Source organism: Phaseolus vulgaris, chromosome 2 (assembly GCF_051622355.1).
Source record: "Phaseolus vulgaris cultivar YP4 chromosome 2, ASM5162235v1, whole genome shotgun sequence".
Lineage (NCBI taxonomy): Eukaryota > Viridiplantae > Streptophyta > Magnoliopsida > Fabales > Fabaceae > Phaseolus > Phaseolus vulgaris.
This window is the reverse complement of record NC_143499.1, coordinates 15,482,231-15,504,399: the sequence shown is the minus strand read 5'-3', so window position 1 is coordinate 15,504,399 and position 22,169 is coordinate 15,482,231. Positions and strand designations below refer to the sequence as shown.

Below are 22,169 nucleotides of genomic sequence, written 5' to 3'. Positions count from 1 at the left end.
TGTGATGTTGTGTATTTAAGTTGTTTATATATCAGTTGTTTTTAAAACTTTAAAAAAGACAAACAAGATAGATAGAAATGTTCTTTAAACAGATTTTTGTGATATAGCAGCCCTTTAGATTCTTGATGATATGCTCCATTAATTGCTATAAGACTTCATTCTTACTCATTAATTAAGGTAAAATATTTAAAAATCTTATTTTAATGTTGTGATTAAACTCATTTTATCCATGATTATGATGTAAAGTAAAATAATGAGTGGAGTTGAGAAGGAAAATAAAGTAGATTCTTAAGATTTGGTAGGTAGGTGTTATATTTGCAGAGTTGCAGACAGAAGAAAATGAAATAGAAATTAGAGTAAAGAAAGAAAGAATAGAATGAAGAAGGAAACTAAAAACCTTTGGGTTCAGTTTCCTTAAGAACTTGGGATTTCTGCGCCATAGCGAGGCAGTACTTGGCGATGTCTCTGAACTTGGGGACACTCCTAAGGTCCACCTTAGTTCCGTCCTTCAGGGTTATGATAACGTCACCCCACTCTCCGATGAAGCGTGGCACCACCTGCACGTCCTTTATCACGCTGTACCCGAAGTCGCTGCGGTCCTCACCCGTCAGCCCCGAGATCACCGTCACCCTCAGGTTGCTGAACCTGTACCGCAGGTACATGGCGCGTGACACTGCCGCTAGGGTTAGGGGGAGCCAGAAGAGCGTAAATCCCAGAACGAGGTTCGCCACGAGGTCGCCGTAGTGGGCCCCGCCGTCGAAGAATATGGTCTCGCCGGAGGCGGAGGAAGTGGTAGGGGTGGCGGCCGTGCGGGGATTATTGGTGGGGGAGGACACGTGGAGGCGCGTGAGTCGACGGTGGGATTTGAAGAAGAATGTGGAGAGGGGAGGGCAGGAGGGTTGGTTGTTGACGGTGGCGGAGGCAGCGGTTGTGGCGGCGATGGGTGGCGAGAGGATGGGTATGGAGGCCATGTGGGATGTGAGTGTAATTAATTATGTTATCCGTTTAGAAGGGAGGAGTTTTTGAGTGGCAGGTAATGAGTTTTTTGGTGGAAGAGGAGTGGGACCACTTTTTCCTAACCGGCCTTCATCTAGCCACGTGGCATATTATTAACCACTGTTCTTACTTATGGGAGGCCCAATGCTATTAATGGGCTCTTCCAACCGATAACAATAGGGTTTTTTCTTCCTGCACCCCTACGTTTTTCTTCTTTCATCTCCATAATTTTCTAAATCCTAAAACTGGTCCTGACCTTTTATTTGAAAAAGGGCATCGTAGTTACCGAAAATCAGGATCTGGGAATGTGCTATGAATTCATCAATCTGGAACTGAATCAGTTTTTTTTTTCTGGATGAGGGGGTGTTCCAAAAGCAAATTTTGCATAAATTATTGATCTTTGGATTATTGAATCTGGAAGCCTAATTCTGTTACAGATTGGTGGATCCGGAATGCTCTTTTTTTAATTATGGATTTCTGAATCCATAATGCATATTTTTGTTATCCATAATGCATATTTCTGTTACGAATTGGTGGATCTATAATGTTTTTTTTTAATGATAGATTTTTGAATGTGAAATGCATATTTTGAATTACGGATTGGTGGATCCAAAATTTTACTGGAAGTACCAATCCGAAATGTTTTTGGATTCCATAATCCTGAATGCAAAAATATAAATAGAGTTCAAGTGCATTTTAGGATTTTTAAAAAATAATAGGAACAGTTTGGTCTTTACATAACACTGTAGGAATGCAGAAAGAAACTACCTAACAATAGTTTCACAAGCCCAATATTTCAAGCCACACGATGGTGGCTGTTCTCTTACACATATTCACAAATACAATAAATATATAATCTTCAAAATAATTTGTCAGCAATAGTCTTACTTTCTTTTCGACTGTGTTTGGATTGAGGAGAGGATTCGTGAGAAGGGGAGGGAGTGGATTTGTGAAGATTAGAGATGATGTGTGAGGATATGTGAGATTGTTTGGATTGAGGGATGATAGAGTGGATTTGTGAATATGGTTTATTGTAAGTTTACAAATTTATCCTTGTTATTAAAAAATATTTAAATAATAAATTATGATTTTTTTTAATGTTTGAATTAATTAAATGTTTTTAATATATAATGTTCATAATTATTTATATTTTTTAATAAAAAAATAGAAAATATTTTTGTGTTAAATTAAAATAAATTTATTAAATACATTAAAATTTATGAAAATAATATTTATTATTATATTCATTTGTTACTTTATATAATTATATGTATATGGTTGATATTATAATTTATTTTTATTATTTATAATTATATGTTGTTATTAATAGTATAATTAAATGTTTTTAAAATTATAAATAATAAATAAATTTATATAATATTTAATTTTGTATATTGTAATAAAATGTATGCACAAGGATATTTTGGTAAAATACAATAATCCTAATCAATTTCTACAAATATCTTCATTTTGTGAAGAATGAAAAAAACCATCCACATTCTCCTCTCATCCACTCTTCCACCTTGGAAACCCTTGAAACAAACCCAAATAATCTCCCCTCCCTCCTCCCTCATGGAAACAAGATGACAATTTTCTAAACTCATTTTGATTTTAATAAAGATTTCTACACTGGCTAACTAATATGAATAAGGTAATATTTTACTTTTTTAAATTGAGTACAAGGATGAAATATGAATTTATATTTATATGAATTGTTTTATATATATATATATATATATATTTTAAATTTTATCTTTATATTAAAGTAGTTATGATAAGTATTTTAGTTATTTTGTAATTTTGTAAATATTAAAACACTTATAAGAAAAAAATTTGGATTGAAGTTTTGAATATAAAATATATCTGCATCTTCTCAGTTTTGACGGTTAGTTTCTTTTATGAAATATTAATATTTTTATTTTTAATGTTACATCTTCAATCAACAGTATAACATTTAATTTATTGAATTATTTTATCATTATAAATTTATAATTAATTTTAATAAATATAAATACCTATATAATAATTGTAAAAATAAAAAATATGGATAGTATTTGTAGTCGTATTTATTCCAATATTCATCATCATCTTCATATATATTTCTATCTTATATTACTAAAATTTTTAATTTTTATAGATAATATAAAATAATTATATTAATTTTTTTATTCTTAATTTCATAATTTATGATTAGGTTATTTGATTTTTTACTCTTTTTTATAACTATTTATCCTTTATCTAATTATTATTTGATACTTTCATCTTATATTTGTACAATTATAATTTTTTCTTAATATTTAACGTTAGTGAAAAAAATAATATTATTTTGACATTAAATACTTGATAATATCATTTTTTTTAATGATATTTATTTTTTATAAACAAATTACTTAATTAATAGTTGTAATATAAGGGATGGGAATGAGTACGGGTGATCATGAATTGGGTTTTTTAAAATCCAATCTAGATCTAATTCAAATCTAAATAAATGGATTGGATTTAAAATCTATATCCATTTTAGCTTGATCAAATTTATTTAGATTTTTTCAAATCTATTTAAAGTGGATTAAATCTAGATTAAATCCACTTTATCAATTAGATTAAATCCATTTCAATTTGGACATGAGCTAACCTGACTCTATCTGGGCCCGAGTCCATTCGGTTAGACCTGGTGGACCCGGGTCAAATCAGGTTGACCTGGACCAGGACCGACTCGACTAAACATGGGCACGGACCGACTCGACTCTACATGGGCTCGAGCCGACTCACTTCAACATCGTCCCGGATGTCGAGTTGAGTCAGTATGGGCCAATGTCGAGCCGAGTCAACCCATGCCGTTGTCGAGCTGAGTCGGTTCGGGCCCATGTCGAGTTGAGTTGGCTAGACCCAATGTCGAGCTGAGTCGGTTTGGGCCAATGTGTAGCCGAATCGGTCTTGGTCGATGTCAAGCCGTTGTCGTGTCGAGTCGAGTCAGTCCTGGCCAATGTCAAACCGAGTCGGTCTGGGTCGAAGTCGAATGCCCAGACCCATGTTGAGCAGAGGCGCCCCGGACCCATGTCGAGTCGAGTTGGCTCGGGGCGATGTCGAGCTGAGTCGGCTTGGGCAGATGTCAAGTCGAGTCGGTCCTAACTAATGTCGATCCGAGTCGATCTGTGTCGATGTCGAGCTAAGTTGGCCCGGACCGATATCGAGCCGAGTCGACCTGTGCTGGTGTCGAGCCGAGTTGGCTGGGCCAATATCGAGCTGAGTCAGCTCAACTTGGACTCGGATTGACTTGGCTCAACCTAGGTCGGGACCAAATCAAAATCCAACCCAAATTCATTTTGAATAATCCATAAATGTATCCTATTTAATATATATCCAATTAAATGAAATGCACTTAAAATCCAATTAAAATCCAAAAATATCGATTTGAATTTGAGATAAATTCATTTAAATAAATTAAAAGTAATATGAATTTAAATAATTAAGGATTGAATTTTTTCTTACCCTTAGGTATGAGTGTGTACTCCGATGAAAGTGAAAATAAGATAAAATATTTATACCCATTAAGTATGATCATTAAGTATGATGATGAAGATAGTAAAACCCGCATAATTATTCTAGATAAATATATTAATTTTGTTTAAATTTATATTATTTTAATTTTTCAAATATAATTATTATTTTATGAAATTATGTAAATTAATTGTCATACTTAAATGCATTTAGGCTGCCAGCCATACAAATCAGATAAAAAAAACTTAAAATTCAATTTAGGTTAAAACCTTTTTTTTTTGTGTGCCTTATCTAACTTATTTTATAAACTTGTCAGGCCGACTTGTTGGCTCATTAAGCCGAGTTTATTTTTTAAGTCTAATTAAACATAATTTATTTTTAATCCATTTTTCTTTTCTATAATGTTTAACAAAATTTTCAATAAGATTAAATGTTATACACTTTTTATATAATAACAGTCGTTTATCTTACTTTAATTTTAAATAAAAGAAATTCATAAAAAAAAAAATTCCATTGATATGGTCTAGACGGTATGCTAAAATTGACAATTAATTTGTCTGTGGGACAGAACTTTTATTGGCCAAACATTGTTTTAACACTATACAAGAATTGATCCGAGGACTACCGAGTTAACTCCCAACTCCTAAAACAAGTCTTACATCACTCGGTTAAAAGACTAGGTTATATAACAATGTTTTAAATATTAATACGTGAGATAAATTATACTTCGTCTAACTACTAGTTTAAAATTAAAAGACTTGGTTGTAAAAAAAGGTTTTAGATATTATTATGTGAAATTAATATTTAATTAAATTAGAGATAATTTTATAAAATTAAAAAAATTATTGGTATATGAAGTAGTTTTTATTATTAATAAAAACTTATAAAATAGTTTCTAAATTAGTTACTTATTTTATTTTGTATTCTAAATTAGTTCATATTAGTTTTTTAGAAACTAATTTAGAATCTAAAATGCTAGTAATTAAAATCCTGGTAGCTAATTTAAATATCAACTTAGAAATCATTTTATAAATTTTTATTAATAACAGAAACCGCTTTACATATAACTAATTTTTTAGTCTCTAAAATATTATCTAATTTAGTCAATATAATGACTAACTATTTTTTGTCTCTAATTTTGGTTACTATCCAATGATTTTCTTGTAGTAATATAAGACCAATAATAAATTGCAAGCAACTAATAATTTACACCGTTCTTGAATCATTCACGCAAAATACTTATTTATAGTAATGGAAGCTTCTTTGTTATTGTTGGAGTTAACTTGTAAGAACAATCTTAAAAAAAATGTAATCAATCATCCATCTACAAAGGATAACCTAATTGAATTCAAAATATCTTTTATTTAACTTACTCAATTATTGGTTTGACCTTATTTCAATTTAGAGGATATGAACATGGACAAAACGAAATTCATCGTCACTCAACCAATAATCTTTGGATGAATCACTAGGGTATCCAAATTTGTTCAAAAGTAACAACGTTGAGTGGGCATCCTCATTTTAAGTAGTTCGATGATCATTCCCCAAACTTATATTGGACAACAAGCTTACACTTCTCAAATATCGTGAACAAAAATAGATTTTCTCACGATATAAGTAGCATGCACATACTGATTCTTCTACCTTGTAAATTTACCCACTAATCATTTTGCATCTCCCATAATCTTACACTAAAGAGAAAAAAAATTCTTAGGTATTGTTGAATTCATAACACTGAAATTAATAAAAGGGAGGTTACCTTTCAAAACGATACATTCATTGGTACTAAACATGACCACCAAGGATTGCTTTCATAGGAAGATGAATAATAATTTATATTTAATTATATAAATTGTATTTTTACTTTTTTATAATTTATATTGCGCATGCTAATTAAATTTATAAACATGTGCGTAGTACTGTTAAATAATTTAAGTATTTATGTTTCTTTATAAGAATTAATAATTAATATCTAAGTAATATCTGAAATATGTTATTTTAAAGAAAAAATAAAACTTAATAAATAAGTAATTATTATATGCAGTTTAATTTAATTTCCTGTGCAATTAAAAAACTTATATATATATATATATAATATTTTAAGAAACCTAAAGGGTAGATTATTTTTTATGATAGATTTTTAAAATAACTTATAAATATATAAAAATTAATTGCTTAACAAATTCAAACTATATTTTTAATATTCTAATAAACCTGTATAACATCTGAATATGATATATAGTTTACATAAATAAAGTACATCTCACATCTCTATTTTTATTATTTATTTGGATAAACAACTTATATTTTAAACAAGTGAAATTATAAAAACTAAACGCAAACAATCTTATCAACTTCATTTTGAGCTTGATTTCATATCTTATTAGATCTTCAATGAGGTTGTGGCACCTTGATTCCTTTTATGACTTATGGGCCAGCATAACGTGTTTATAAGGTTTGTTCTGATATATAATATAAACCACTTAATGTACCCCTATATTCCCCATCACTCACATATAATAAAATGAATATTCAATAAACCAAGCCATGGAGATGAAGCCATTAGTTGAGCTATGCTTCCTTTTCCTTGTTCTCGTTCTTGTTCGTCAACCATTACTGTTAATATTAATTCTTCATGTTTATAACTATATTTATTATCAATGCTAAGGATTGCATCCTATTAATATAACTATTCATGCCTCCATCTACATGTATATCTAATGCCTATGTTCTGTTAGTGTAATTATACTTGTTGAGAAGAGGGTAATGAGAAATTGCAACACAACAGAAGTCTAATAATGGTTTAGATGGTTCCAATTAAAGAATGGAAATGAAGTTACTTTTGTAGATTAGTAAAGAAATTTGGTATGAATAAGGTAGGGCTAACAAGGTAGGTAGAGCTAACGGTTTATGGAACTAGAAAGAAATGGTTGGATGGATTCAAAATGTAGCAGATGACACGCTTAGGGAATAAGAGGCTTTGGACCTAACTTGAAAAGAGAATTGGTGATGAGATGCTACTGTTGAAGAGAAGGTTGGGTTGTTAGGTTGCTGGAACTTTCTTGGTTGTGGGTTATTTTTCAGAGGTGTGTTTAGTTTAAAGGTCTCTTTAACCTTTTGTATATGTAGTATTAGAACACCTCTCTTTCTTGTTCACTCTTTTGTTTACGAGTTTGAATATTCCTTAAATTTTTTTTATAGGTTTTATGTAAACTTGTAGAACTTTGATTTGTATGTGCTTATAGGTTTTGTGTTAATTTGTGGGACTTTCATTTGATCACTATAAGAAAAAAGTGTTTTAATGGGAGATTATTTAGCGGAGGTTGATATAATAATCTTAGGAATTGATTTAATTAACAGAGAGTTTTTTAGCATTTGTTAAGTTCCAAAGGTTATTCAAAAACCTCAACAAAATAATAGACGTTTCTTTAACCTTCGTTAAATTTCAAAGGTTTATTTTATAACCTCAGAAAAATAACGAAGGTTTTTTAACCTTCGTTAAATTCCAAAGGTTTATTCTAAAACCTCAGCAACATAAAAGAGGTTTTTTTAACCTTCGTTAAATTTCAAAGATTTATTGTAGAACCTTAATAAAACACTCCAGATTTTTCAAACTTCAATAAATAAAATATAATTAAATCTTTTTATAAATAAATAATTAAAAACTACATAGTTTTAATATATTTTATAACTAATTAAAATTTTAAAAGTGTAACTTTACATTATAAATAAGTTTTCTAACGTTTCAAAAATTTATTTTAAAAACTCAGCAAAATAACCTTGGATAATAAGTATTTCAACAACTAATCTTGGATAATAAGTATTTCAACAGTATTTGTAGTTGGTTTATATAATTTCTAGTTTTTTTTGTTATGATCTCATACTTCAGAAAACCTAACTTATTTTGTTTTATCTTTTGATGTACGTATATTTTATGTGCAATTTTAGTTTTAGTCATAATTGTTAATATTTAATTCTCATAATTTTGAAATAATTCAAATTAAGGCCTTTATTTTAAAATACATTTAATAATTTATTCACTATGAAAGTGAGAAGTGATAAAGTTAATTTTTCCTCACGATATGTTCTTGCAATCTTTAGCCAAGAACACACATGGCTTTGAAGCCCACATTTGATAGATAGTGCAATTATTTAGGATATATAAAGCAGTGATAAACATTAGTTGTTGCCGAGCTAGGTAACAATGGCTTGTGACCCATGTTGGAACACTAAGGTGATGGAAGAAGAAACAATATTGGAATAAAAAGAAGATAATGTCTTATTTAGTTTTTCTTCTCTTTAGATATAATAGACATAAGTGTGGCTGAATTGTGATTCTTTGTTAGGACTGTTGTCAACGACCATTGAGTCTGTGTCGAAGAGTAGTGTGTCTACGGTGGAAGAGAGAAGTTAGGAGGATCGTTAGAGATGGTGGAAAATGGGGTTGAAGGTTATTTCAAATGACAAATCATTTTACGAAAATTTCAAAACCCATTGTATTTAACGGAGGTTCTTAAACCCATGGTATTTAATAGAGGTTTTGAAAGGCTTTTCTTGAGATTTAAAAAAAAAACCTAGGGATGGTTTAGCGTGGGAAACTGCAACCCTGGATAAATGACTTAATAGAGGTTTTAACCTTGAATAATGTGAAAATAAACTCTCGTTAAAATCATATTTTCTTGTAGTGGATTTCCTCCAATAACAAATTGTTATAAAATTAATAATACTTATAATAAGAATATGAATAATAATAATAAAAAAAATATTAATAAGTATTACATACCGATTTAATTTCATATGTAAATGTACAATAAGTTTACCAATACCATGCTGAATTTATTGGTTTTCTTTTTTATCTCAGTAAGCAACAAGATAAAGTAAGGTTATCTATTAGTTTCTCTGTTGAGTACGTACTATTTGGGAAAGAAAGTTTGTTAATTGAATTTTTTTTATTCTTGCTTCACACACTTAATCTATTCTACATATCTTTTATGAGTTAAAAAGTACACAATTGCAAATGATTAACGTAAGTAAAGAATTAGAAAAAATTAATGAAAAATATGCAAGGAGAATTCTCTGGATTTGTATTTTTGTATGAAAGTTTAAGCTTTACCTTTTACTTTACTCTCCTTTTCAAACTAAGAGAGCACCATGGTAGAATTACAATGTTAATCGAGATTAGGCCATCAACAAAATACAACCCAACCATTCAACCCATTTCAACAAGGTAAGATTTGATTGATCAGTTAATCGCGTTTTGTTTTGTTTAAGATGCTCAGATATCTAACGCTTAACTCAATTTTAAAATATCAACCTAATACAAACCAAAGCAACCAGCAGATGACTAAGGACACATCAAACACTTCACAAAAATGTCAGTCATCTCAGTATACAAAGTTGGGCCTCACCAAACCTCAAGAAAGCATCAACAAAAGAGAAGAAACTATAAACCAGAATATCAGAAGTTCTTCCTTATGGTCTTTTCCACAAGAGAAAAGTTATGTCTCACTTTAGGGGTCTAAATAGCAAGATATGCTAGAATAGGTGCATTTAGCATAATAGGGGGATGTAGTTATCATTTTAGTTTGTTTTTTACCTAGTTTCTAGAAGAAGTGACCTAAGGTGTGGTTTTGACTTAGTCGAACCCTAAAGGTAGCCCCCCTCACATATTTACCATCCTACCCTTGCTTCTTTTTTTCCAATGCACTATCTCCTATAAATAGGGTGTCTTCCTCCTTGTATTTTCAATTTGAAATATATAGAAGAAGGAAAACTCTGCACAAATTGTGTGAGACTTGTTACTCTAAGCATTAGGTTTTATCTTGAGGAAGTTGAGAGCTCTCAAGTGGTGGCCCTCTACACTCATCTTAGAGGAATCCACACTCCAAGTGGCGTGTGCACTCTCATTTCATCTCCATAAGCTTTCTTTCCTTTCATCCATTCTTCCATTTACACTTTTATCTTTGTGTTGGTACTCTTGTTTTGCTTCAATTCCATTTCTATTTCCTTCCTTATCATGTGTTTCCTTTCATGTCTTTTACATTCCGCACCATACATCATGTTCACCATATAATGTGTTTTTCCTTTTACCTTTGGTAGTGAACCTTCACACTTAACCACTTGATTAAGTTCGTGTCCAGTGGGAATCTTTTCTAGGTCTCACCATATAATTGTTAAAAATCTCATTCATAAGTAAAGTGTCACCTCTAAAATGGAACAATCTAAAATCAACTCACATCATGTGGTATTCAGAGCTTTGGTTTTTTTAGCATATTTGCTTTGAGTTGATTTGACACTTTACTTTTCTTGCACCTTTAAATTCTTGCCTTTACATTCAAGTAAATTTAAATTCAGCCTTTACTTTCTTGCTTTTTCAATTCGACATTCTCTTTATTCAATAGCTTTCAATTCACTTTTGAATGTTATTTTGTATCCAATTTTTGTTCTTACTTCTTTTTGTTTGAGTCATATGTTCTTAGTGTTTCTAGGAGTCCTTATTTGCTTATACTTATTTTGCTTTTAATTGTGAAGGTAAAAAAAGTAACTAGAAATTTGTTTAAGTGGAAGTACATTTAGTTCCAAACATAGATTTCAAGTGTTCATTTAATTTCAATCCCAAACTTTTTTGTGACAATTGGAAGTGAATGAAAATATGCATGATAAGAATTATGGACATCTTATTTCCATAAACCAAACACAAGGATAAAAAAAAAGGATAAGTTGCGCAAACATCTTTGGCAAGAACACCATTTCAAAAAAAAAAAAAAGAGAAAGTGGATTCATTTTATTTGGCAAATTGATTTCAACATTGTGGAATTTGATCCTTTTGCTTTTACAATATCTAGCAAGAGTAAAACTTCATTGTTAAAAGTCAAGTAAGTATATTAGAGTCTTTTGTGTGTTTTTTCTTGCTTGTTTTTCTTTAAGAGTTTTGTCATCATCTCTTTTAACAACTTGGTTTAACTTCTTTGTTTTGAGCTTTTCTTGTTTGCCTTTTAAAATTCTTTAGTTTTGTTGTGGTTCTTTTGGGATCAAGTGTTAAGGGTTTTGCCCCTTTTCATTTGACAGCTTGCAACCCTAAGATAGACCTTTGTTTGAGAGAAAATTCTTTCTTGAGTGCTTTGTTTATTTCGCCTCTTTTGCTACACAAACGAGTGATACAAGTAAGGAGAGGGTTATTAATCTTTTCAACTAATTTGTTTGTTCTCTTTGTGCAATATCATGTATCATCTATCTTTAGGAAAATCTTCTAAACCACAATCTCCTTTAAAGGTACGTCTTTTGGGAGAGCTTGAGGATGCCAATAGGAGCTTGACTCACAAAGAAGAAGAAATGAGGCAGCTAGTGGAAAGAATGCAAAGGCTAGAGGATGCTCAAGAGAGGCAAGCTAGAGAAGGAGATGTGAGCCTAGAAGAGCTACTAGACATCATATGCATTATGGGAGTCAAGAACAATATTGGAGAGTCCACAATTTGGGAGAAGGTGCCATCAACACCAACAACAACTAAATGATTCTTTTCATTTTGTAAAGTTACCTAGTTTTAGTGGGGACAATAACCCTAATTTGTATTTAGAATGGGAAGCTAAAGCAGAACAACTCTTTAATGTGTATGAGGTCGCAGAGGACCAAAAAGTTAGGTTAACTTCCCTAGAGTTTTTAGATTATGCCATTCAATGGTGATATCAAATTGTAATGGACATTGGTTTGAACAAGAGGTCAGTCGTGGTCTCTTGGAACGATTTAAAGGAATGCATGTGCATGCGATTTGTTCCTCCTCCTTATAGGAAAAAACTCTTGTTGAAGCTTCAACGACTTCATCAAGGAACTAGGACGGTAGATAACTTTAAGGACTTAGAAACAACTTTGACTAAAATTAATATGCATGATAATGTTGTCTTAAGCTTAGGCAATGCTTTCTCAACACTTTTCCAACCGTGGCAAATGTAGTTGTAGGCTTAGGTTATAGGCAACGCTTTTTTTTTCTAAGGCCAGACATTTTTTTAAAGCGTTGTCTTATATTGGTAAAATAGACTAATTTTGTTTGAACAATTTTTAGGCAACATTTTTCCTAAAACATTGGTCAGGTTGACACTACAATCTCAATAAACAAAACATTTGTTTAGTATACACTAAAGTGATAAAAAATTAATTTATTTCCTCAAGACCACACAACACTTTTTTTATTTTATTTTAATTATTATTTTTAAATTACATTATATATTGACTAGAATAACGCTAGAGTTTAATTATTTATTATGAATTAAATCTTAATGTCCATGTATACATTCTAAAAGTCGATACTATTGAATTTGTTATAACTATTTATTTTCACCACACTTAGTGTTGGTTGGTAGTCATTTTGGCCAACTCAAATTTTTACAATTAATTTTGTGTCTCTTTAGAGTCGATTAAACTGACTCTATTAATATATCGCTACTATACTGCACTGTCTAATCTCTAACATTCTAGTAATGGTGGTAGATGAAACTAATAATAAATTTTATCATTCTTTAAATGTTTTTCATAATCATCAAATCCATTTATCATCTTATGACTGTTAGTTTATATCAATATAAAACATGATTGAATCAAGTAGTCTTGATTATAAACTTTTAAAATGTAGTCATTTAATTTTAGTCCTATGACTATGAACCGCTTTCCTTGTTGTCTTATATAGTGATCTTTTCATTCAAAATATAGCACTGTTAAGGTATGGTGGTGATAAAGACAGAATAAAAATGAAAATGTGAAAAAGATGAAAGTTGAAGTAATTTATATGAATAACAAAGAAAACAAAAAACAAAGGTTGGGTGAGTGAGAAGGAAAACTATCTAATACAACTGATAGAATCAGCAAGAGGTGACTGTAACCCACTTAAATTGCATGTGCAGGCACTAGGACCAGATGGCTTAAAACTTACTCCCATTTTTGGTACCCAAAAGAATCCAATGTTTTTCTCATACCTACCCAATATGTGCATGGCATTGTCTCTTTGCATTTTTTCCAACTGTTCTCCATCTCAAACAAACATCAAAGTGATTATATTACTTAGAATACAAGGGTGTTCTTCTTTAAGAATCATAAAATAATACTCCTCCCAACCATTCATGTTATTATATATATAGTGTATAAACTAGCCCACAGCATCAACCTTGAAGTTAGATGAAATTAACTTTGCACTTATAAATGTGGATAATTTAGTCACAACCTAGTATAGTTGCCGTGAACAACTAAAAGACTACTTAAAAATTATGTTTCACAGAATCTACACATTAATATTAAAATACTAAAAAATACTGCCTAAGATAAAGAACAAACCAATAACTACAAAATAATTGCATATTGAAACCACATGTTCTCCACACTCTTTATGGACATTATAATCCCAAACATGCTGGGAATACACATTCTTCAACTCTTACAAAAATCCTAACAACCCTTTATGTCATATACGTGTCCAATTAGAATCCCCTAAGCACGTGGCCACCAAATGATTCCACTGAAAAAAAATAAAAAATTTGCTTAAGATCATAGTTGGTTTCTGAAACTGTCATCAAATGCCAAAATTTTCAGCCATTGGCTGATTTTTTTAATCCAAGTTCACATGATCCCATACATATAACAGCGCAATACTTTAATATATAATAGATATATTGGTGGCAAGGCAAATTGTATCACATGTATTGTTTAATAGAGAAATGGATACTTACGTTATGATGTATTTGAAGCTGTGCATAAGATTAGGGTCTTATTCAGGTTCCATATATGACAACATCACAATTGGAAGTTTATGAATAACTTTCCAAAATTGCAAGGAGTTGTGCCTTTCAGGCGAAGCAATTGCTTCAAAGCAATGGTGTTTCAATTAAGAATGTGTACTGTTTATTAGCATTCATTAATTATCGACCACTACTGTCTTACTGGTACAAATAAATTGCTGAACATGAAACCTAATATCAGATTTATAGATTTGCCTCCTCTTTGATTGAAAATGAAAGCCCAGTGATTGTTCTGACCATATTAAATTGCTTTCCTGTCAAGAGAAGTGTTCATATTTATCCAAGTATAGAAGTAATAATTTTATGTATCAATAAATAAATAAATATATATATATATATATATATAATAAGAAAAAAATTGTAAGATGTGAGGTAATAGAACTTTGGGTCACTTATTGTGAAAAATCAAGTAAACAATTGAATATTGAATTCAAAGTTTGATATAGTAGTGACCAAAGTTTAAGTGACTGAAAAAGTTGAGTAAAAAAACATATATAACAAATTAGTTTGAATTCCACTACAATAAAATAATTAAATAAAAATTAAATTTAAAAATAAAAAATAATTAATTATTATATTGAATAAATTAGATATTATTTTAAAGACTAAAAAAATTATTAATATTTAAAATAATTTTTATTATTAATAAAATTTGTAAACTAATTCTAAATTGATATCTAATTAGATATCGAAATTTTAGCTAATTAGATATAAATTTAAAAATTTTATTAATAATAGAAACTATGTTAAATATCAATAATTTTTCTGGTTTATAAAATAATATCTAATTTAATCAAACGAACTATTTGTGTTTCTAAAATTAGTTTCTATTTAATATTTTTTTTAAATAAATAAGAAATGCCTAACTTGAGTTTTATAAAAAAAAATCATGGATAAAATCTCTCAAGCTTTTTTATATAAATTTAAATAAATTCATTACTTAAATTTCTGAAACATTTTCATAATTGTATGTATAATTAACATAGTTGGTATTTAAAAGTCTCGAAATAGATATGGTTTTATAATTCAAATTTTGAAGTCAATACGATTAATGTGGGTATATCTAAGTGATGAAGATTGTATGTGAAGTGTCGTTTTTTCATGATGCGAGTTCAATTCCTCTTCACATAATTAAATCCCTTTTGGTAGACAACTCTCTTTGGAAGATTTCTTGAAATCCAAAGTTAAGTAGCTGCAAATAGATAAAGATGTTTGTGATATAGGCCGAATTGTAATTCTCTATTAAACGTATTGTTTTTGCTTCATTCTTTTACTTAGAAAAATAATATACATATATAGAAGACCTAAGGCATTAATTTGAAAGGTTATGTTGTTGATGGGAGTAGAATTAGGTATTTGTGAGATAATTGAAATCTGAGAAAGAAAAAGTGTTATTGAAAGGGAAATGTTATGGTGAGTAAAATGACAAAAGAAAAAACTGAGAATTAATTGCCCGACAGACAGAAAGGGAAGCATCCTTGCATGAAATTTAGCAAGTTAGGGAACAACTCATTCATACTAGAAAAGAAAAGAATGAGTGAGGGTAGGTGGTATAGCGTTTATCAATTTGACAGCAAGCCATTAGAAAAATGTTGCAAGAAGCGTGCTGGAAGGGGAAGAAGTTAATAGATCAATGACAGTGACAAGATTCATTTGTGATAGCCATTACTGTGATGATGTTGATGGTCTCCACAAGCAAAACTGAAAATAACATATCATATGATTAATATAAAAAATATAAAAAATTGAAGCAAGGAAAATGTGTAAATGGACATTAGAATAAGTGAAGTTTACATTGTATCTGCATGTGCATATTCACCTGAGTAAAAGTTTCTACTATTATTACTATGCATGTCATGACGTGATGCAATTTTGACTAGTAGATTGTGACAATTTATTTTTTGGTTTAAACTTTAGGGTGCAATTTTGACCACTGTCAACACTGGCATGTGATCCTTATAGAGGAAAATAAAATGTACAAGTAAAGAGGTGAATTGAAAATGAGGTGTGAAAACGCACCTAGATGGATGCTAGAGAGTGGGTGACAGTGATCTCACATGAAGTCTTCCATTAAACCCTAAAAATGGTGCAGTGATGGGTTAATTCTCTGATTGATCAGTGCCAAAAATTAAAAGTGGGTACGGTCGAATCCCAATTGTGCTCCATATCCCAAAAATTCTTTATTTACTCTTTGTCACCCACGTTTTAATTAACACATTCTGTGTAACATTTAAAGAATTATAAAAAGATTTGTTAAACATGATTTACACACTTGCATAGTTTATATGAATGAATGAAGTAATTATAATAGTAAGTAGCTAAACTTTTTCATTCGATACCCCCTTTTCCGATGTTGCCATGAACATCAAAATCGACAATATCCTCATTCACGAGAATGACTATTTCCAACTCTCTTTGTTTTCTTCCACTCTTCGATATGCTTGTCTTCTTCCCCTCTTGGAATTTGTGTTTGATTCTTTCTTTTTTTATGCCCACTTTGTTAAGTTCGGGTGGATTTGGTTCATTTTTGGTACTGATTGATGAGATCAGCTTGCATCATTGCAGGGTCTTTCTTCAGGGCAATGGCAAACATTTTTTCTCTAGAATATACACGGGGAATGATTCCAAAGCCAGCTAAAATAATGGGTTTATCAAGTTAAGTGTAGGAAAGAATGAGAATCTCTCCTTATTTTAATGGTACACGCCATGTTGCCTGCACTCAGGCACTTGCAACAACGGTTTTAGTTTCTCATTCTCCATTAATTAACTCAACCAGATACCATTACACAAAGTTTCAAGAAAACTTGTTACATCAACCAACTTAGGGGGGAAAAAGTGACTAGCCCTTTATTCATTCATATAAAAATTTTCAAGCCCGGCCAGAAAATTTCTACTTGATATATTAATTCTATTTTTATACACCAAGTTTCAAAACATGGGTTTTAATTTAAAGAACTCATAATCAAGTGTGGTAATTGTTGATCCATGGACACCCTCTTGATTTCACAGGGAAAAACTAGTACATTGAAATTTTAAATTAACTCTTCCTTTGGTTCAATTGAAATGCTGCTGCTCCAACCATGGCCAAAACCCGGATTGATCATCCATGCCACAGAACATGTTGCTTAGACTTTCTTCTTTGACCATTTGGTCAATCTTTTGGCATGGAAGGTCAGGTCTTGAAGAAGTTTGGAAAAGCTGAGCTACTCCTGCAGGCCTAGCAGAAGATGGAAAGAGGGGTCTGCTCGGCTGATGTGTAGATAGAGGACTGTCAATAGCTGGTGTCCTTGAGATATCCAACTTGATGTCTGAGCTGTTCTCACTTCTATTGCTGCAGGATCCTTCTGTTTCTTTGTTAAGGTTGATAGATTCAGTTGGCTCTCTACTTTTCAGTGCCAATATCTGCACCAGAAAAATTAGCTAATCCAATAAGAGGGTACAACAAACAATATGCATGCACAAGAGTTGGACCTAAAAGGCTAAAACACCACCCCTATGCCCTCATAAAAAATGGTGCCATGACAATTTTGTAAAACCTCTGGAAACTAGAATATGACATGATGAAAAAAGAAAACGCTTATATGTGCATAACAAAACCAGTGAAGTATGCAAGAGAGAGAATAGAAGATGTCAATGGAGAGAAGATGGATCATTGAATCTTGAAGAAGTCACTGTAGATGAATGGGAAAAAAACAACTTTATAGAAAGTCACTACACTAGTAAGAGGAAGAGGTGAAAGGAGCGGTTATGAAAACTATACGGAAGTCAATAAAACATAAACACTTGTGAAATAAAAAAAGGATCATCATTACTACCACCAAGCTTTATTCTATAGAATCAAAACAATCTCATCAAAATAGTCTCACACAGAAGAAATTCAACATTCCAAAAGAGGCTTCATCTTTTTATTTTATTTTCCACTTTTCCTCAAGGAAAAGAAAAGTTCAAAAGAAAAAGATGATGTGAAAGTGAACAGGAAGGAGACTACACTACAGAACCAAATGATTGGAATTTGATTGAGTTAGAAGGTAAGTATTAACCTCAGCCTGAAGTTTTTGGTTCTGAGTTTGAAGTGCATCATTATCTGACTTGACGGCTTCATACTGTCTTTTGAGGAGATCGTAGTCTTTCTCCAACTGCTTGGTCTTCCACCTAGCCCTTCTGTTCTGGAACCATATAGCAATTTGTCTTGGCTGCAAGCCAAGAGCTCTTGCAAGTTGCATTTTTCTCTCTGGCTCAAGCTTATTCCCCAACTCAAAGCTCTTCTCAAGTGTCTTCACCTGTTCCATGTTAAGCCTCCTCTTCTTCTCCCCTGCCTGTGATCCATCATCTGACAAATCTTCCTCAGCATTGGCTTCTTCTCCGTGCTCAATTCCTGATGAAAATGACATGGATCTCTTTCCTAGAAAGGTCACTCCCCCTGCATCAACATTCAGAACCGAATATCAGGCAAATAATATTCGAGTGTGTGGTTGTGTTTGTTTGATTCTTAGTTATAGAGAGAGTGTACCATGATATTCTTGAGGTGTACACGCGGGTAGAATTGACGTGAGAGAAGGTGGAGGTTGATGATCATCATGGTGAGGGGTTTGGAGCATGAAATTTGCTGGGAAGAAAGCCATCTCATTGCAGGTTTTAGGCCTGCCACAAAATCTTGAAGATCAGCTGAATGATAGTGTGATCGCCACTTTGAAAGAATAAGAGAAGATTGCAGATGCTATAAGGTTAAAGAAGAAATGACAAAGGATTACTGCACCACATCCTCTGACAAATACTTTTGGAGCAAACTAAATAAGTTCTTCTGTTGAAAGAGGATGGACTAATTGTTCTGAATGATGGCTTGTATATACATTACCAGTGCTAGCTAGAGTTTTTGTTCTCTAGTGCTACTATTTGAAAGGAAATGAGGGAAGAGGGAAGAGGGAAGAGGGAGAGAGAGAGAGAGAGAGGTATAGATGGATGTTTGAATCTATAGACTATATAGTTCAACACATTAACTTCCAAATATATCACCGCGTTTTTCTATTTCATTTCCTTATTGTTAGAAACTATTAGTGTGAAATAACATAAAGAACTCCAATTTATTGTGTACATAAAAAAGGAAAAAAAAAATAGTTAAGCATTTGTGGGAAAAAAAATGAAGTAACTATATTAAATGTGAAAGGATGTTTGGTGCACATGAGAAAATAATAAAGAAAAAAATAGTGTTTCAACTTGTCCAATATTATTATAATTCGAATGTAGTGTGTGCATGTGTAAGCTCTTAAAATGTAATTATTTTCCTAATGATAAACTAGTTTCTCACTTAGGAGACAAGAAGAGGGGGTTCTTTTTACAAAGACAGTTGTCTTTAAATATAATGATGGAATTGGCAAATTGGCATTGCAGGTAGATGCTTTCCATGTCTGTGATTCCATTGTTAAAGGGCAAGAAGGAAATGGAGAATGAGATATTATTATAATTTTTAGGGTAGTTTTTTCTTTAATGTGAAGTGGGAAATGGCCATGATGATTACATTAATAAAAAGTCATAGACAAAAGACATAGGATGGGGCAAGTGTTCTTGCTGAGAGGGAAAGATGGAGAGAGGTTTTGTTAGGAAAAGAAACTTTACATGGCGAGGTGATATTTGTATGTTGTGTTAAATTTTGTGAAGGGAAGAGGTTACTTAAGAAAAAAGAGAAGTGAGTTGGCGCTAACTTTATGTCCAAAATGGATTGTGTTTTTTGTGTTTGAGAGAGAGAGAAAGAGAGAGAGAGAGGGAAAAGGAAAGGGAGAAGGGGCAGGAATCTAGGGGATGGGTCCAATGAGGAGGGGCAGGGTTTGCTACCTAACCCACCAACAGGTATCGTGTATTAGGACGAAGCTCTTTCGCATCACCCATTATCCCTTGCATCACTTCCACCCCAACCCCTATCTGTGTTTTCAGCTATGTCATGGACTTCAATTCAATTCTGTTCAAACTCAAGAAAAAACACACACAACCTATTATGCCTATTCTTTCATGCAATTTGCATTAGCAGCTAACATTTTTAAAGTGTTTTCCGTTTGAGAGCTTCTTCTTATTTTGATTTCCAAATCATTTGAAGCAAGAAGAAAAGAGTGGTATGGTTTTCATGAAAAGAGTACATATTCCACCAAGAGTGAAAATATTTTCCTGCTGTTGCTACCCTACCAGAGCTGCTCTTCTTTGTCCTTTTCCTACCCATTTATAATGCAAAACTGAGCCATGACACTCAAGTGCCAATCTAAACTTACGTCACCTCTATTCTAGGAACCATTTTTTTTTTACATCTTCGTCTCTTAGATGCTTCTCCTAATTTCATATACTTTTTTCAAATTTTAACCAAATTCACCTCCCTAATCTACTTTATATTTTATCACTATTTCATCAAACACACATAACTTCCAAAAAAGTTAAGGACCCCGGAGCTTCATAAATCTTTACCTTTTAAGCACTTTAGTTGCCCATGTCCTTAGAGAAAGAAAAATATCAATGTGATCTAATATATTAATAAAGTTTTTGGTATAAGAATGTTTAAACAAAAATACAAAGTTTAATTATTTTTTTAGTTTTAACAATTTGGATGAATTTGATTTGGTTTCCCAAATTTTTAAATAAAGGTTTTTAATCTTTAATTACAATATATATTTAAAGAACTTAAATGATATTTTTAAAAATATTTTATTATCTTTTATTTATTATCTCATGAAACTATATTTAACTTTTTGAGGTTGTTTTGTTGTAATATAAGCCATATATGGTTCCTGTTTTAAGAGCACGGGGGAATACCCTTCGGGTTTATGTATATGGGTTGGGATACCCCTGAAGTATCCCTTTTAATTCAATTTATTCATTGCCGATCAAAAAAAATATATATATTAATGTGGCTATGTACTGGAGGGCCATTTGGGAGTAAACAGTGGATAAGGTAAGGTGAGAGGAATGTGCCAAGAAGATTAATATTATATTTTTATTTAACAGAGTGAATCCAATTTTTGGCTCAAATTTTTTTAAAAAAATTAAAAATAAATATAAAATTAAAAATAATATATATATATATGTATTGGGAATAGGTGCTTCGACCCCTAATTTTCCAAATTTATTATTAAATATATTAAATTTTAATTTTTTTCACCTTTGAAATTTGTTTATTGACTCCATTATTTTGTTTTTATATATGGTTATATTTATTAAGAATATTGCTTTTACCTATGATGGCTGCACGACTAATTTAATGTCTCAAAATTCAATGTTGGACCGATCGAACGTAGTTAAAGCACGTGTCTGTCATGCCAATCGATAACTTAAATCCAATTACGCCAAATCGAGGTCAACAATGTTAATTCGTGATTAAGAACTAGGCAACTTATCCCTAACACACAGTCCAACCCCTTAACCTGACCCAATAAGGAAAGTTCATCACAAGTAATATAAATAGCGCACATTCCAAGAAACAAGTACGTCATTATCTACAATACTCTAACAGCCAAGTGTCGAACCATTTTACTGATTTGAGCATCAGAGTGTCTTCTGCATGTATTCCTGGTGTTTGCGAGAAGACTAAGGACCGAGACTACGAAAGGAAGGTGAGTAACAAGCGGAAGAGGTTGGAGAACAATGCGATCGACCAACAGGAAGGAAGAAGACACATCATCTCAATACTTCTCTAAACCCTAACTCTCACACGAGAACATTACTGATCGATAATTATTGTAATATTGATCTAATTAGAATTAGAACAAGTAAAATAATACTTTAGCATTCTTATGTTTGATTAAAAAATGTCAACTTCATATAACCATATTAAAATGTGTATATCAAATTCATATACATAAGTATTCTCTTTCTCTTTGTACTAAATTTGAAACACAATATGAAAAAACAATACATAA

At 31.4% G+C, this 22,169-nt stretch overlaps 2 protein-coding genes across 3 annotated transcripts; both read right to left on the bottom strand.

The window, feature by feature from the left end:
- Window positions 1-263: 263 nt before the first annotated feature.
- Window positions 264-1,341, bottom strand: LOC137810781 (NAD(P)-linked oxidoreductase superfamily protein). Its single transcript, XM_068612205.2, has one exon. The coding sequence runs from the start codon at window positions 969-971 to the stop codon at window positions 390-392; it is 582 nt and encodes a 193-aa protein (XP_068468306.1). The 5' UTR covers window positions 972-1,341; the 3' UTR covers window positions 264-389.
- A 15,754-nt stretch (window positions 1,342-17,095) lies between these two features.
- On the bottom strand, window positions 17,096-19,342 carry LOC137810779 (homeobox-leucine zipper protein ATHB-13). Of its 2 annotated transcripts, none has more exons than XM_068612203.2 (4): window positions 19,031-19,342; window positions 18,785-18,915; window positions 18,315-18,694; window positions 17,096-17,676 (listed from the first exon to the last, which is right to left on the bottom strand). In XM_068612203.2, exons 1-4 carry the CDS (start codon window positions 19,033-19,035, stop codon window positions 17,329-17,331), a joined length of 864 nt encoding a protein of 287 aa, XP_068468304.1. In that variant the 5' UTR covers window positions 19,036-19,342; the 3' UTR covers window positions 17,096-17,328. The 2 variants fall into 2 exon arrangements, with proteins under 2 accessions (XP_068468304.1, XP_068468305.1); XM_068612204.2 differs by having other exon boundaries at window positions 19,026-19,253.
- Window positions 19,343-22,169: the final 2,827 nt, after the last annotated feature.

Bases quoted from the DNA above. Each gene is read 5' to 3' on its own strand.
- LOC137810781 (XM_068612205.2), bottom strand. From the start codon at position 971: ATGGCCTCCATACCCATCCTCTCGCCACCCATCGCCGCCACAACCGCT.
- LOC137810779 (XM_068612203.2), bottom strand. The intron at 18,695-18,784 runs GTACACTCTCTC...ATGTTGATGCAG, and splicing joins TACACCTCAAGAATATCATG to GGGGAGTGACCTTTCTAGGA. The intron at 17,677-18,314 runs GTTAATACTTAC...TTTCTGGTGCAG, and splicing joins ACCAAAAACTTCAGGCTGAG to ATATTGGCACTGAAAAGTAG.